Source organism: Rhinopithecus bieti, unplaced genomic scaffold (genome assembly GCF_001698545.2).
Source record: "Rhinopithecus bieti isolate Rb0 unplaced genomic scaffold, ASM169854v2 scaffold_24392, whole genome shotgun sequence".
NCBI lineage: Eukaryota > Metazoa > Chordata > Mammalia > Primates > Cercopithecidae > Rhinopithecus > Rhinopithecus bieti.
In genome coordinates this window covers 837,669-854,464 of record NW_016812542.1, presented here as the reverse complement: position 1 = coordinate 854,464, position 16,796 = coordinate 837,669, and the positions used below count along the sequence as shown (strand labels likewise).

General features: G+C 35.7%; 1 protein-coding gene across 3 annotated transcripts in view; it reads left to right on the top strand.

The window, feature by feature from the left end:
* The first annotated feature begins 14,862 nt into the window (after positions 1-14,862).
* ATP6V1G3 (ATPase H+ transporting V1 subunit G3) overlaps positions 14,863-16,796 on the top strand; it is a 20,753-nt gene continuing 18,819 nt past the window's right edge. The window contains exons 1-2 of one of the 3 annotated variants that reach the window (XM_017896600.1): positions 14,940-15,029; positions 16,414-16,513. In XM_017896600.1, the coding sequence (XP_017752089.1) occupies positions 16,483-16,513 (31 nt within the window). In that variant the 5' untranslated portion in view covers positions 14,940-15,029; positions 16,414-16,482. Of the gene's footprint in view, positions 15,030-16,413; positions 16,520-16,796 lie in introns of all 3 variants that reach the window. The other 2 variants (XM_017896599.1, XM_017896598.1) reach the window with 2 other exon arrangements.

Here is a 16,796-nt window from a genome sequence, read left to right as displayed (position 1 = left end):
TGCCACTTTTTAAAAGGCTATATGACCTTTAGAAAATTACCTAACTGATTTGAATGCTAATTCTTTAACCACAAAAACGGGATTATAATCACCGAATACAGTTGTTTTGAAGTGCTAAGGAAACAATGAGCACATAGTTCCCAGAACAGTGACTGGCAGTGACACATGGTCATTTACTTCTTTCCCTCTGTGCCTTCAGTTTTGGAGTGACTATCTTTTCATTGGTCAGATGTCAGCCATAATATTAGCACAACTGCAGCCCAAGTTCGAAAGAACAAACCCAAGGCCACAAATTTTTTAGAGAGAAATATGTACTCACCTGCCTAATAATTCAGATGAGGATTTTCTATGCTTGGTCTAGTATTCCAATGGCACTAGCATTTCTTAGGCCTAACTTGGGGCTGGATTCAAATATCCAACTGGTCCTACAATCAACCAGATTTTCTTGAATAAGAAAGAAATTCCGGCTGGGCGCGGTGGCTCACGCCTATAATGCTGGCAGTTTGGGAGGCCAAGGCAGGAGGATCACCTGAGGTCAGGAGATTGAGACCAGGCTGGTCAATAAGGTGAAACCCTGTCTCTACTAAAAATACAAAAATTAGCTAGGCAAGGTGGTGGGTACCTGTAATCCCAGCAACTTGGGAGACTGAGGCAGGAGAATTGCTTGAACTTGGGAGATGGGGGTTGTGGTGAGCCACGATCGCACTACTGCACTCGATCCTGGGCAACAAGAGTGAAACTCCCTCAAGAAAAAAGGAAGGGAGGAAGGGAGGAAGGAGAAAGACAAGGAGGAAAAAGAGGAAAGAAAGGAGGAAGGGAGGAAGGGAGGGAGGAAAGAAAGAAACTTCTTCAGGTTCTTTTCAATCAAAGAACAGTCAAGACTCAGGATATCTCTCAGCCTAGAGCTGAATCTCATAAAAGAAAGAAAGAGAGAAAGGAAGAGAACAGAACAGAAGAGAATTCCCAGGAGGAAAGGGGAAAAAAAATCTCTTTTGTTGATGTTCAACCTCTGGCAATCTCTAATCCTGTAATACACATCGAATGAAATCATTAATCCATAGAGACACAAAGCTCCCTAGCAAATAATATTATTTCTGCTATTCAACTTAGACTTCATTAGTCTTTCAAAGTTACCAAACTTAAATTTTCTAATTGAGCTAGAAAATCAGAGTCTGCCTTTGATCACATTTTTTAATGCAACCTCTCTCTTTTCCGCCTGTGACCATTTCTTCTTACAGCTCTTCTTTTCTTGAAATTGAGAAAGAAAAATCTCTGCAAGAAGAAAATATTCAGAGATAGCCCTCCAGATAGACTCATAGGAATCAGAAATCAAGGAAAGATATGAAAAGAAATAAAGAATGTGACTATCTTGCCTTTAGGCCTGCTACTTTTTCTGTTGTTAGTTTAGAGGACTTGTTGGGTTTTTTTAGGTTCTTAGCTTTTTAACTTGGACTTATTGAATCTTCCAGATTGAGTGATGAGGCTTATCATCTGTTTCAGTTTGCTTCCTTGTCCCTGCTGGGATCACAGTTGAAAAAAAAATTAAAAGGAAATTAAGGTGCATTCTGGTAACAGACTCAGAAGTTGCAAAGGAACTAAAGGTTGTGAAAGCAAAACCACTGATGCATATACCACAGACAAGAAGTCTGTTTTCATTTAGCAAATAAATATTTAGCTTCCTTTAATAAATCTAAATTCTAAGAAAAATGGCAGATTGCAGAAATGGCAAAGTTAAATTTTATAAGAATTTCCTTGCTGAAACCAAAGCTAGGAATTTCTGGCAGAATAGCGTAGAAGCTTTTTGGAATCAGGAAGACTTTTCAACAGTGGAAGTTCAGGGTTCACAGGGACACTTCTAAAGCATGAACTCAAATTCTCAAGTCAGGCTCAAGACCACACTGTTTTCATTAATCCCTCAGATTGCAGATGAATGGACAGAGTCACCTGCAGTCCCTCCACTTTACATTAGATAGGTGTTTACTGGTCCCTAACAGCAGCTGTAGAAAGTGGCCTCCTGGTAATTGGAGACACAAGAATAAGGGCAGGTAGTTTTATCTGAAGACTACGTTACAATTATGATAAGGACTTTGTTCTCTGTTACATTCTTAACACTTAGAACAGTGCCTGTTATGTTGTAATAAATACCTGTTGAATGAATGAATAAATGTGGTGCTTACATTGTGATAGACACTTAACTACTTTTTGTATATCCCTGCATTTAAATTAAAAGTTTACAATCACTCTATAGTTTCGATCTCACACTACCCAGTTTACAGATAAGAAGATGAGCCTCGGAAAGGCTACGCAATTTGCCCATGCAAGAAATAGAATTGTTTGATTCTAAAACTCTTATAGCTATGCACTTTCATTGCACCTCATCCTCAGTCTTAAAATCAAGGGTTATTAAGGAACTATTTTATAATGGCTCCAATGGTCACAAAATTAAACTGACCTTTGTTTATTCATGCATTCAAGCACCACATATTTATTAAGTGCCTACTACTATATGTCAAGGGTATTGCCAGGTTCTGGGATGTTATAGAAAAATAAGTCATGAGTTCCCATCCTTAAAGAGCTGGCAAGGCCCACCCATAAATTAATAATGATAACACAGAGGGCTTAGCACCCTTTTAGAGAGATGTACATGGTGTTGCGGACATGCAGTTACAGGAGATCTATATCCTCTTTCTCCAAAAATGTCAAGCAAATAATATGAATTAAAATGACACAAGGCTGAAAGTACTCTGATGGATTCTCATGCAGAGATTCAACTGAGATTATCAAATGATAATGTCTTTACTCACATATACTATTTCCCCACTCTCACTTGTCATTCCCAATCCTGGTAAGCTGTCATTCATCCCTTTTTCAGGTTAAAAACTGTGGTTTTGTTTTGGGTTTTGAAAATCATGTGTTGAAATCCTCTATTCTCAGACCATTCATTTTCCAATCTTTTGATCATTTTTGTTGTTCCCTCTATATCCATCACATTCACTTTAAATTATGGAATCCAAAATTAGAAGCAGTTCTGTAAAATGCATTGGAACAACCACACATATCACATAAAAGGGGAACTCTCCCACCATTCTACTCCTGTTTATGTATCCCAGGGTTATGTGAATGAATTGCTATTTGTACAAGCAATTCTTGAATCACATATAATATTTTTGATCCCTTAGCAATCCCTTAAATTACAGCAAGTATAACTTTTCTATTTCCTCTTTCTCTTTTTAATCACAGTCCTCCAATCTCATCACAGCTTTCAGATTTTCCCTGTCTTTAGAAGTGTTGCATGTTATAGATTTCAGGTTCACCTCTTAGAAAATCAAAAATAGTTTAGTAGAAGAAACTAGCAAAAGCAAACACACAATCAAGTTGCAGTTTCTAATTAAACAAATCATTAATTGTGATGTATTTCCTTCTTATTTATAGTAAACAACCAACAACATTTATCTATCTATACAAAAATACTTGCCCTACCTGCATTGTGCATTGCTTGCCTTGGCAGTCAAAAAATAAAGATGCTTTATGGGAGTTCAGAATTGTAAAAGACTGTGATATTGTTTTCTAAAAATATTAAATTATTATTTCAACTGTCAGCAAAACACTTCAGAAGTTTTTCATAGTTACAAGAGTTGGCTAGAAGTACAGATACACATCTTTATTCAACTATTTTCTTAGGGTTTGTCTCTGGTTTGTAAATGTAGTTCACTTAAATATTTTTTCTAAATAAAAAAAGGAAGAGAAAACCTCTGATAAGAACACTTTATCATAGCCAATATTTTTGTATGTCACTTTGGTGCTACTGTAATATACAATATTTGCTACAGCTGTTAATTGTATGGCTAGATGGATAGGCGGCTAGATGGATAGGTGGCTAGAAAGATAGATAAAGAAGAACTAAATGTTTTATATCCCAGATATTTTTCTAGGTGCTTTTCATATGTCAAATAATTTCATCTTCACAAATCAATTACTTTAAAGTTCAGGAATCATAGACACGAGAAGTTAAGCCACTTCCACAAAGATGCAGGATAAATAAGCGGCACAATTAGGTTTACGAGCAGAACTGTCAAATACAGTATGAGCCACATATGTGATTTTAAACTTAATAGTAGTCATACTAAACAAATAAATTGAAGGGTTGAACTGATTTACAATTCATTTATTTAGCCTAACATATCTAAAATATTATTATTTCAACATGTAATAAATTTAAAAAATTAATGAAATACTTTTACATTCTTCTATGCATGCTGCATTTTAAATATTCAGTGTCTATTTACACCTTATAGAACATGTCATTTTGCACCAGCCAGCTGCATTTCAGGAGCTCAGTATGTAGATGTTACTAGCAGCTACTATCTTGTATAACACAGCCCTGGAGCCTGAGCATTTGTGTTTGTGTATGCCTGACATTAATCAATCTCAAGCTTTAAAATGATGAATGTTGCTTGTTGACGTAGTGGACATTTGTTATACAAATACACATCAGATCTGAATAACAATGCACATGTTCATGTCTATCTTGACTTCAGAAGGTGCATCATAAGCACAAGCTGATAATTAATGATTGCCTACCTTTGACAAGACTGGGAACCAGGTTCACACAGATGAGCCCAACCCTGCTCTGGCTGCCAACATTTCACCACGTACCATCATTTCACTCTGCAACATCAGGTTCCCTTCCTCCTCCTTCTCCAACTACTTACTACCCATTTCCATCTGGTTGGATGTGCAGCTCCCCTACTCCAGGCTGTTCTTCTACCAACCTTTTTGTCTGAGCTCCTGAAGCAGACTCTCTTGAGCTTTAAGTGGCTCTGAATGTTCTCCATTCTCCAGTAGGCTTTCATTTTCTTTTTTTTATTAGACGGAGTCTCACCTTGTCACTAGGCTGGAGTGCAGTGGCGAGATCTCAGCTGCCGCAACCTCCACCTCCCAGATTCAAGCAATTCTCCTGCCTCAGCCTCCTGAGTAGCTGGGACTTACAGGCACATGCCACCACGCCCAGCTAATTTTAGTATTTTTAGTAGAGATGGGGTTCACCATGTTGGCCAGGATGGTCTTGATCTCTTGACCTCGTGATCTCCCTGGCCTCGGTCACCTAAAGTGCTTGGATTACAGGCGTGAGCCACCGTGCCTGGCCCTAGAATACTTTTTTACATCCACTGCTGTGAGGTGTTCTTTGGCCATGAGGAGATGACATCTTTGAGGCTAAACTCACAAAACAGAAAAATCCAGAACATAGAAAGAGTATATGAGGACAGAGCTTATCCCAGGGAAAGGCTGTACTAAGTTCGGCTCTTAGCACCTTCTCTTTGATGCCTTATCTCCCTTTTATTGACATTTCCTGAACATTTTCCAGGGTCATCAATGGGTAGCTCGACTGAATGTTCCCTCTTTCCCTTTCCCATATACCCATAAAAAAAAACTAGGTTAAGGGAGAATTTTGATCTGTCCTAAAAGATATAAAGGCTCATAAAAGGGTAGCCTGGGGGAAGGGTGAAAGGAAAGAGGAACACCTGCTCCTTCACTCTCTGAAAGAGTTTCTAGTGAGGGAAGTTATGGAAAGATGGTCATAGTCGAGCAATCTCAGTTCTCTATAAAGACAAGCTGGAAAACACCCTCTTCTCACCAGGATGTGAGACTTAGGTCTCACTTGACGACCTAAGTCACCAAAGAGCAGCTCTTTCTCCAATTCAAGAGCATGGTGCCCAGTGGACTGCTTCAATGATACCTTAACAATGATTCTGGCACTGGGATGTCTCAATTTCATTTCACCTATAGGAACCATCTCTGAGTTTATGCAGTTTCAGATTCTATTTCAAGCTTATGTTCTGAGTTCTTAGCTTTGATAGAGGTAGTAAAAAGGCAGGGAGAAGATAACTCCAGTAGCTAATGATGATGGACACCCACCAAAAGTTTGGATACCATGGTTCACCTCCAACCACCCCTACCACATAGAAACACTCCAAACTAACTGCAGAATCCAGTATTTTCCTGCGAAAATCTGTAAATGCTTTATTCTTAAACTTCTTAAGGCATTGATGGTTTTCTGAAAACCTGAAAGGCTGAATTTGTTTCTTCGGTCTATGTAAGGAGTTCTCAAATTTTAAAACTCATAAAATCACTGCATACAGATTTTTATAAGCAAATGCAGGTAAATCAGACTTTACAGAACTGCTAAGGGTTTTCACTTGTGTCTTCACACAGGCAAGCTATAGACTTCAGAACCTAACATGGCTTCATAAGTTGTAAGTTGACCCCAGAACTCTCAGTAAGACTACCTGTAGCTGTTCCTATTATTTTCTTTACTTCGACCACTCCAAAAACTGGCATTCATAACTACCATTTATTGGGAATTTTCACTATGTCAGTTATTAAAATAGACATCTTTTATTTATTATCTTTGATACTGACATAAAATTTTAAAGGTAGGTATAACTATAACCAATGAAGATGAAGAAACAGACTAAAGACAAAGTAACCAACATTTTGGATGTTATGTGTCTACAATGCAATGTGGTCAAATCCTAAACCCAAACTGAATGCAACATGAGTGACTTTTCTCCATGATGCATCACAGTAATGATTATCTGAGTAAAATCTTCAAGAAGTCCCTCCTGTGATAACTGGACCAAGACTTGTAGTGTTTTCTGTTTATTTGGCTGATTAAAGAGATAACTGGGCCTGAAAGCATGAGAACCATATTTGTTAGAGGATTGTGTTTATAATTATACTGGCAATGATTAAGGCCTAACATATGGTTTATCCTGGAAAAGGCTTCATATGAATTTGAGAATACATATTTTTCTGTTGTTATGTAGAGTGCTTTGTATATATTTCATATAATCAATCGATTTATGGTATTCTTCAAGTCTTCTATCTCCTCATTGATCTTCTGCTGGTTGTTATATCCATTATTGAAAGTGAGGTATTGAAGTCCCTAAGTATGATTGTAAACTCTATGTCTCCCTTTAGTTTTGTCAATTTTGCTTCACATGTTTTGGCATCTATTATTAGATATTCATGTGTTAATTGTTATATATTCCTTATGGATTATATTACTTATCAATATATATAGTGTCCTTCTTTATCTCCCATAACCCTTTTTCCTTAAAATTTCTTTGATCCAATAATATTAAGCCACTCTGGATCTCTTTTTGTTACCACTTGCATGGAATAGCTTATTCTATCATTTTACTTTCAATCTTCTTTGGTCTATAGATCCAGAGCAAGTCTCCAGTAGACAACATATAGATAGATCATGTTGTTTATATTTTCTGCAACATCTGTCTTTCAATTGGAGGACTTTAATACATTTACATTTAAAGTAATTACTGAGAAGGAGGTACACACTTCTGCTATTTATCTATATATTTTCTGTATGTTTTATGTTATTTGTTCTTCATTTCATCCATTTCAGATGTTTTTTATTTCTCATTTCTGTATAATTTTTAGTTATTTTCTTAGTTGTTACCTTAGGAATTAAAATTAATATCTTAAACCTATGACAATCTAGTTTGACCAATACTAACTTAGTTTCAATTGTAAACATCCTGCTCCCATACATCTCCATGCCTTCCCCTTTACATAGTTATTGTCACAGAATGCATCTTTATACACTATGTGCCCTTTAACATAGATTTATCTTGACTGATTTATGCTTTTGCTTTCTTTTAATCAAAGAGGAAGTAAAAGCATTCTAAACCAAAAAAAAAAAAAAAAAGGTTAAAGCTTTTGGTGGTACTCCTCATAGCCTTCTAGCAAGAATTGATCAGGTAGTTACATGGTCAATATGAACAAATGAAGTGTTTAACAGGAAAAATCTTCACTGGCCCAGTAGGAATTTTCTTCTGTTTAACAGAACATAACATCACAAATGATTTTAGACTATAGGTCATTGACTTAGGGGAAAAAAACTGTACAATTCAGATGGTAATAGAAAAAATTACTCAGTAATTGGTACCATATAAAAGACAAGAAAGTTACACAATCATTTCTGGTATGATCTCAGCTTTATATAATGTCTAACAATAGCTAACATCCTTTAAGCACCTATAACTTATATTTACTATATAATAATTTTTCATATTTGATCCAATTTAATCTTCATGACATACCTTGACATACATACAGTTTTGTCTGTAATATTTCACAAATGAGGTTAAAGCATTACTTCATGCATGAGATGGTCAGAGATGCCCTCTCTGAGTTAGAACACAGTGCAGGGAAGGAAACAGGCTGTGTTGATATTAGAGAAAAGCATTGCCGCCAGAGAGAAGTCCACAAGTTTTGAGGCAGTAGCATGTCAGGTGTGTTGGACAAAGAGCCAGGAGGCCAGAGTGACTTAAGTGGAACAAACAGTGGCAACCTTTGATGCCTTGGTAAGGATCTACCTGGCTGTTACCATAAGTGGGCTGGGCAATAATGATAAGACTTGAACAGAAGAATGACATTGTTTTGACTGTTTTAAAAAGAGTATCCTCACTGCTACAATGAAAAAAGATTAAACTAGAACAAGAATTAAAATAGAACACAGGTTAGAAGACTATGGAAAATAATCTACTCAAGAGATGATAGTGGCTTTGACCAGGGTGGTAACAAGAAGATGGTGAGAAATAAAATTCTGAATTTATTTTGAAGGAAAAGTCAATAGGATTTTCTGAAGGACTGGCTGTAAGGAACAAGAAACAGAATAACTTTAAGGTTTTCACTTTGAACAAGTGTATGAACGGAGTTACCATTTCCTGAAATTGGGGAAAACCGTGAGATGAGTCAATGTGTTGGTGCTCAGGAATTGAGACTGGGAAAGTTCAAGATGCCTTTCACATCTCCAAATGGATAAGAATCTGACATTCAGGGGAGAGATACAAGATGGAGATTTAATTTATGAATCATCAGCACATAGATTGCATTTGAACCCATGAGCCAGGATGAGATTACTCAGGGAGTAAATTTAGATTAAACCTGGGAGTGATCCATAGACTGTATCCTGGGCAACATCAAAATTTGCAGACACTTCTCAAAAGAAGACATTTATGCAGCCAACAGACACATGAAAAAATGCTCATCATCACTGCTTCACTGCTTATCTGAGAAATGCAAATCAAAACCACAATGAGATACCATCTCACACCAGTTAGAATGGCGATCATTAAAAAATCAGGAAACAACAGGTGCTGGAGAGGATGTGGAGAAACAGGAACACTTGTACACTGTTGGTGGGACTGTAAACAAGTTCAACTATTGTGGAAGACAGTGTGGCGATTCCTCAAGGATCTAGAACTAGAAATACCATTTGACCCAGCTATCCCATTTCTGGGTACATACCCAAAGAATTATAAATCACGCTGCTATAAAGACACATACACACATATGTTTATTGTGGTGCTATTCACAATAGCAAAGACTTGGAACCAAGCCAAATATCCTTCAATGATAGACTGGATTAAGAAAATGTGGCACATATACACCATGGAATACTATGTAGCCATAAAAAAGGATGAGTTCATGCCCTTTGTAGGGACATGGATGCAGCTGGAAACCATCATTCTCAGTAAACTATTGCAGTAACAGAAAACCAAACACCGCATGTTCTCACTCATAGGTGGGAACTGAACAATGAGAACACTTGGACACAGGAAGGGGAACATCACACACCAGGGCCTGGCATGGGGTGGAGGGAGGGGGAGGGATAGCATTAGGAGATATACATAATGTAAATGACGAGTTAATGGATGCAGCACACCAACATGGCACATGTATACATATGTAACAAACCTGCACGTTGTGCACATGTACCCTAGAACTTAAAGTATAATAATAATTAAAAAGAAAAAAGAACCAGAAAAGTAGACTGAATGGGAACAGCCAGAGATGTAGAAGGAAAGTAAAAAATGTTGGTGTTCTGCAATGTATGTGAAAGAAGCCTTGCAAATGAATCAACTAGGAGTGGACACATTATGTGGAATAATAGAAACTCCAGAGATGCTCATGCCTACCCTTCAAAACAACATTGTATATTTAGGATTACATATCCATTCTCTTGAATAAATACCCAGATACCTCAGTGGAACTTTTTGAAGCAAATTTGGTAGAACAGGGAGTAGAAAAAAATTATGCAATTAGACAAAAATCTCTGAACAACTTCCTTAGGATAGAACTGTATAGATTTCCCACAGAATCCATATCCCAAAAAGCAATATTAGTATTCACCAGAGACAGGGAAGCCATTAATTACTATAAAAGAAACACAAAATTGGCACCTAAAGTGACAGAATTCTCTCACTTTATGAAAATAATGAGGAAATATTGCCAGTTGAACTGGAATCTCTCTATCACTTGCACAGTCCAACATTTCTACTACATTTGGAATGCCTCTTGTAATCCCTATAGTGTACATTTCATTATAGCTATTTTATAATGCTTCACGTTGAAGGCAATGATGGGAAGTCTTAATCAAGTTCATAATGACTAGCTATCCAGCATAGTTTAGGTATTTAGGTATTTTTTGTGGAATGCATAAATGAGTGGTAGGTTTTGCAGATACTGAGAAGAAAAATACACCAAATGTGTTCTTCAAGAAAAGTATAAGAAAAATGGAAGTCTGCATAATCCAATACTGGGAAGAGACAATGGTAGGATCTATCTAGAAAATAAGCTGCATAACCTCAGAATAGGTAGGAATATTTTCTTTCAACTCTAAGCAGTTACTATATTTAACTAAAATATTTTCACCATTATTATTTTTTTTACCACACTAATTGCTAAATACATCCCTGTTCCTTAGACAGAAGAAGTGCCTTGCCTTTCAAAATGACAGTTTGAGATATAGCAGAATCCTCATTTAAGTTTCTCATAGCAAGTGGACTTCTTTGTTGTCCTTCAGCTGAAAGAATCAATGTAATTTTAAAAAATGATTTGTTGCCCACTATGTGCAAGGCACTGTTCCAGGGACAACCGCAAGCAAAGCACAATATTTATCCTCAAAGAACTCATAGTTTGTGAGTACAAAAGCACAAGTGATGCTTGAGAAAAGCCCTATGAGAGATACACATAAAGGGTTTTGAGATGTATAAGCTAAAGAAGGAATCCATCAGGTCTGAGAGGATCTGGAAAGTTTCATCCTTTAAAGTAGACATTGGAAATGGATTTTGAATGAGTTATTTTCTAGGCAAGCAGGAGTCAGACAGGTGTTCCAGAGATAAGGAAGAGTCTGAGTAAAGGCATAGAGACATGTTTCTGATATTGAAGAGACAATAAATAGTATGGTGAATGGCTGGAGGAAAAGAGGGAGAAAATCAGAGGATGAGAGGCAAAAATAAGGAGAGTCATTTCTTCATTTAAAATGGAAATGAAAGAATGCAAATGTTCAATATTTGATGTATATTTATTATATGTATAAGAAAATTTAAAATGAGATAATAAAATTTTAAATGTTCAATATTTAATGTATGTTTCTTTTACGTATTACTGCTCAGCTAAAATGAGTAAGTGACGTGAAGAGGGATACCATGCTCAGTAGACACACCCAGACCAAGTCTTAGGGTTTTGTTTACAGGTTGAAGCTTGCAGTTTTTAGATACTTAGAAGTTCCAGGCCTCCAGAAAACCAGTATTTAATCTACTTTTCACTATTATTCAGACTCCAATGCTAAACCAATGTGAGCAAAAGAAGCAAGGATCATATGATGAGCTAAAATATACAGGAGCAATGACAGGATAGATAATAAGAGGAAGTCTGAGCAGAAATGAAACATTAAAAAAAGAGAAATCCAAAAAGTATATACTGAGCACATGCTAAATTTATAATTACATCTATTCAAAACATTCGAGGATAAGTTGTCAAGTTAAGGACACGCAAAAATAAGAGGTATATTTCACTGTGATCTTTTAACATTCAATATTCAACATTTTCCAAATGGCACAGGTTTTGTTTTCAAGATTTTATCGTTGTTAGTAACTCTTTTATATTTTCACTGATAAAAGTGAAATATGAAATAATTTAGGAAAGAGAATCAAAGAGCATGACCTAAACATACATTGTACTGATACTTACACTTCCTTTTCATAAAGCTACTGTGACTAACATCCATTTCTCTCTTTTCTGAAAAAACAAATCCTTTGTACGTTGTGAGATTTTTATAAAAATGTATAACTTAATTCTCAGTTTATCATTGAAACTTAAATAATAAAATAACACCAATAATATACAATAAGTAATAATATTGATAAATTGTGTTTCTTATATACTAACACATAGAAACCATCAATATTGCCATTTCATTAACATAGAAACAAAACATGACTTACAGTGCTCAAATTAGAAAGAAATCTTATTTTTATTTCTAGGTATATAAATATACAAAATAAAATAGAGTATAATAAATAGTAAGACCAGAACAAGTAGTACCAAATAAATGGAATGGGAAAACACTAGGTGTTAAAAATGTTAATTCCAATCAAGGAGACTTAGGTTAAGTCAAATTTCACTTTGTTTTGATATTTTTACCATTAATTATTCAAGCACATGGCATTTAAATTGATTGATATATTTAATAGTTTTACGCAGAGTGAAATGTCAATTGGCATTCTTTGTTTTCTTCCATATTTTTTATCAGGAAAACAAGAGAAACCTGGAAGAAACTTTTCCTGGAAAGAAAGAGAGCATTGTTCAGCAGCAAGAACACTGACCATGAGATCAATTCAATTCTTCTATTCAGAAGCCACCTGACCTTGGGCCTGTCACTCAAGTTTTCTGAGCCACAGTTCCCTGACCACTCATCTTGCTTATTTTACAGGAGCTTTAGTTTCTTTACTGATAAAATTGGTGTGCTTTGTAATAATAACACCCATGTGAGAATCAAATTAGTTAAACGTGGAAATATGCATAATTGTAAATTATCATACCCAGTTTCTGGAACCGGACTGATATTTTATTAGTGAATAGAAGAAGAAAAGCTTGTTCCATTGATGCTCAGTAATACAAAACATTTAAAGAATAAACTCAAAATCTTGGCTATAAGTAGAATTTTTAAAAGTGTTATTATCCTTAAAATGTTTGAGTCTGTAAGTGAAAAGTCACATTAGGAATCAACTTTGATTAAAACAAAGGAAGAAATAGAGCAAGTAAACCATTAGTATGATAATAATCCATTGGATATATAATAAAGTTCAAATTCTCCAGCCAGGCTTTTACCTCTATCTATTGCTACACAGCCTACGTCTCCTCAACTTTACTTTCTCATTTGTTTTGCAATTTAGATTGTAAGAGTGTGTTCAGTATGGTTTTATCTCTGCAGAAGGCTCTGGCAGTTCAAACTCATGTAAGTTTGAGACTGTGATTCCTTCTTCTTCTTTATTTATTTTTTTTTTTCCATCCAGAGCCCAGATTGAGATGAGAAGCTTCTTCTTTGTCATCTTTATCTGCTTCTGGGTAGATATGTCTATCCTTCCTTTTCACTGAGAGAGTAATTTTTTGAGGGTCAGGAGAGGATGAAATTCATTCTCATTCCCCGTTTTGGGTTATTACCAAAGGCTTTTTCCATTCCAGGACTTCTTCCTGTTAAGCCACCTTGTATCTTTTTGTCGGGAGGGATCAGACAAGCGTTGTGTTTGTTCGAAAACTGGTTTATCCCAGTTACACTAGGGATTGTAATTATGCAATACAAATTAAGTACTTTATAAGCTGATTAAATGTGACTGCAAAAAAAAAAAAAAAAAAAAGAAAAGTGATCCTGTGGAAAAGTTTTTCCTTTTGAAAATATTTGCTGAAGATAATGTACACATAATGTAGGCACATAGGTATGGATGAGACAACTTGAAAAAATTAGGAGAAAATAATCATTAAAACCTTAAAAGATTTAGTGCCCAGATTGTTTTACAATTATCTTTAAATCTAGACGTCTTATTAAAGAAGATGAACCTGGCACTTATAGATGAGGCAATAGAGGTATAGTTTATGAAAGTAATAATATGTGAAACTCCAATCTGCAAATCATGTCATGGGGAAAAGCCTTATTCTAAGTCAAAAGATTAGCCTTTCACTTGAAATAAAAATTTTAGTTACATATAAATGATACTTTGTGATTCTTCTCTGTGACCAATATTCTCATTTGTCCAATTGCTACTGGATCGAATCAAGTCAAGTATGATGGATTTTATTGTACTATCTTAGGACAATACCCACCACAAACACTGAATAATATAAAATGCATGTTTAAATTATTTTAACCCCAAAACCTACAGTTATAATCTATCTCTATTACGATTACTACTGCTAAAATTACTAATTGTTTAGTCACAATACTAAGATCTCCCTGGAACTTCAACCTACAGCATTACTTAAGAGCAGCACAATGCCCAAAAGAAATCTTTTCATTCCTGTCACCTGAGACCTTGGGGGAAAAAAATCCTTAGTCCACTTTCTATGCACAAAGCTAGGGAATCTCTTTCCTAACAGAAGATTAACACATTTTCTGCAAGCAGATAACTGAATCACCAGAAACAAAGAAAAAGACCTGAAACAAAGTACTGCAGGGACGAAGAACAAGAAAGATCTTGTTACTTAAAAGAAAAATTCAGTAAACATGTCAACATTTCTTGGAAGATTAGGGAAATTAACATTCTTAAAAGGTCTCTTACTCATTATTTGTAAGTAGATGCAACACCTCATCTATATCTCCTTATCTCATACAGAAGAGCTAAAATTGGCAGAAATGGTTAAGTTCTCAATTTATTCACATTGGTTTAACTTGTTTTTCTAGATGCCACCTTGGGCTTTCCTTGGGACCCAGCTATCCAGGTCAATCAAGCCAGTTTGAAACAGGTGCATTTAGAACTCTCTGTTGACACAATAATCTGAGTTACATGTTAATTTCTAAAAGAATACGTGAACCCATTACTTCCCAGGTTTCACAGAAGCCACTTGCTTGGAGCAGACTACCATGATGAGCCAGTCTCAGGGGATCCACCAGCTTCTTCAGGCAGAAAAACGGGCCAAGGACAAGCTAGAGGAAGCCAAGAAGAGTAAGTCTCACCTGTGAGGGGTTTGTCACGAAATAAACGAAGCAGTGGAATGCAGGATAAGCGTAGACTTTTGGATTAGGCAGACCTTGTTTCAAACTTTGTTTTACTGTACTCCCTGTGAGACCTTCACCCATTCATTAAAATTACCCAGCCATATGTTCCTTATTTCTAGAGTACGGATGATGTTTCCTCATTCAGATCCTTTTGAGAGGTCATGTGTTCATGGGCATTAAGATTATAGAGATGTGGGCTTAAACCTTGGCTATGTCATGCCTCAGTTTTCTCAACATTGTTAAGAGATAGACAACTTCTGGATTTAATCTACTTATTAGTGAGTAAACCTGAGCAAATTACTTATTTTTTATAAGCATCAGTTTTCATTTCCATAAAATCAAAATAATAATAGCTCATTCTCAAACCTCTTGATAGCTTTTCAATATCTAATATTTAAAATATTTTCATATTATTCTCATTTTCTACCTCTCTTTTATTTTATTAATTTATTTTCAAGAGACAGGGGTCTCACTATGTTGCCCTGGCTGGACTCCAACTCCTGAACTCAAGAGATCCTGCTGCCTCAGCCGACTAAATAGCTGGGACTACAGGCACTTGCTGCTGGACTCAGCTGTCTTTTCATTTGGTCATGCATTCATGTACTTACATATAGAATGTCCTCAATGAACTTCAACCCTTTCCTATTCTCTTTGATATTCACAACAGCCAAATGAATAGGATATTAATATTATTCCCAATGTATGCAGAAATTGAGTCACTGATTTGTTCAAGGTTATATTTTAAAAATAGAAAATATTGTGCCGGGCACCATGCTCATTGCTTATCTTTATTCCTCACAACCTTTACTGAAAAAGCAAAAGTGATGCTTAGAGAAATTGTACAACTTGTCCAAGGTCACACAGAGGGTAAATGGTAGAGACAATATTTAGATGAGCTGTAATTTCCAAGCCCAGATCTTAACCACTGTGCTTTACAAAATTTACACAATTTGTCTAATAAAAAAATTAATATATCTCACATCTACAACTGGAATTCAGGTTCCCAAAGCCAAGACTTTTTTTTTTTCACTATCCCATTTCATATCACCTCATTATTCAATCTACAATAATTTGCAGTGTCATTCACTCTCCTTGTGATTGTGTGTCCTGCCTCTGCAATTAGATTCAGTCTGGCAAACGGGCCATATTTTCAAAATGTTATTTATGTAACTCTTTGGATGAATGTAGTGATAGGATTGGAGTAGGTACTGAATTATTTAAATGTAATAAATGAAATGAAGGAATATATTACAACATAAGAAAGTAAGTCAGGAATAAGGCAGGTACACTAAGGTTTTCAACCACAGGTAAACTCATTTCCTTTTCTTAAGATAAATAGATTTCCTGAACATTCAGCAACGTGAGCATCAACAACAGAAAAGGAACGACTCCAGGTGGAGATGATAGAAGAGGAAAGGAAGAAGAAAGAGAGTAAAGGCAAACTTTACCTATTTCTCAATTTCTTTTCCTACAGCAAAGTGTGGAAATGGTTTCAAGATGATATGAATGCAGAGTAATTTTATAGAAAACAAAGCAGTTCAGGACTGTGGTTGAAACAGCATAGAGAATTTTCTCTTTTTAAAAGTTTCAGGGTTTTCTTTCTTTCTTTCCTTCCTTCCTTGTTTCCTTCCTTCCTTCCTTCCTTCCTTCCTTCCTTCCTTCCTTCCTTCCTTCCTTCCTTCCTTCTTTTTTATTTTATTATATTTTATTTTAT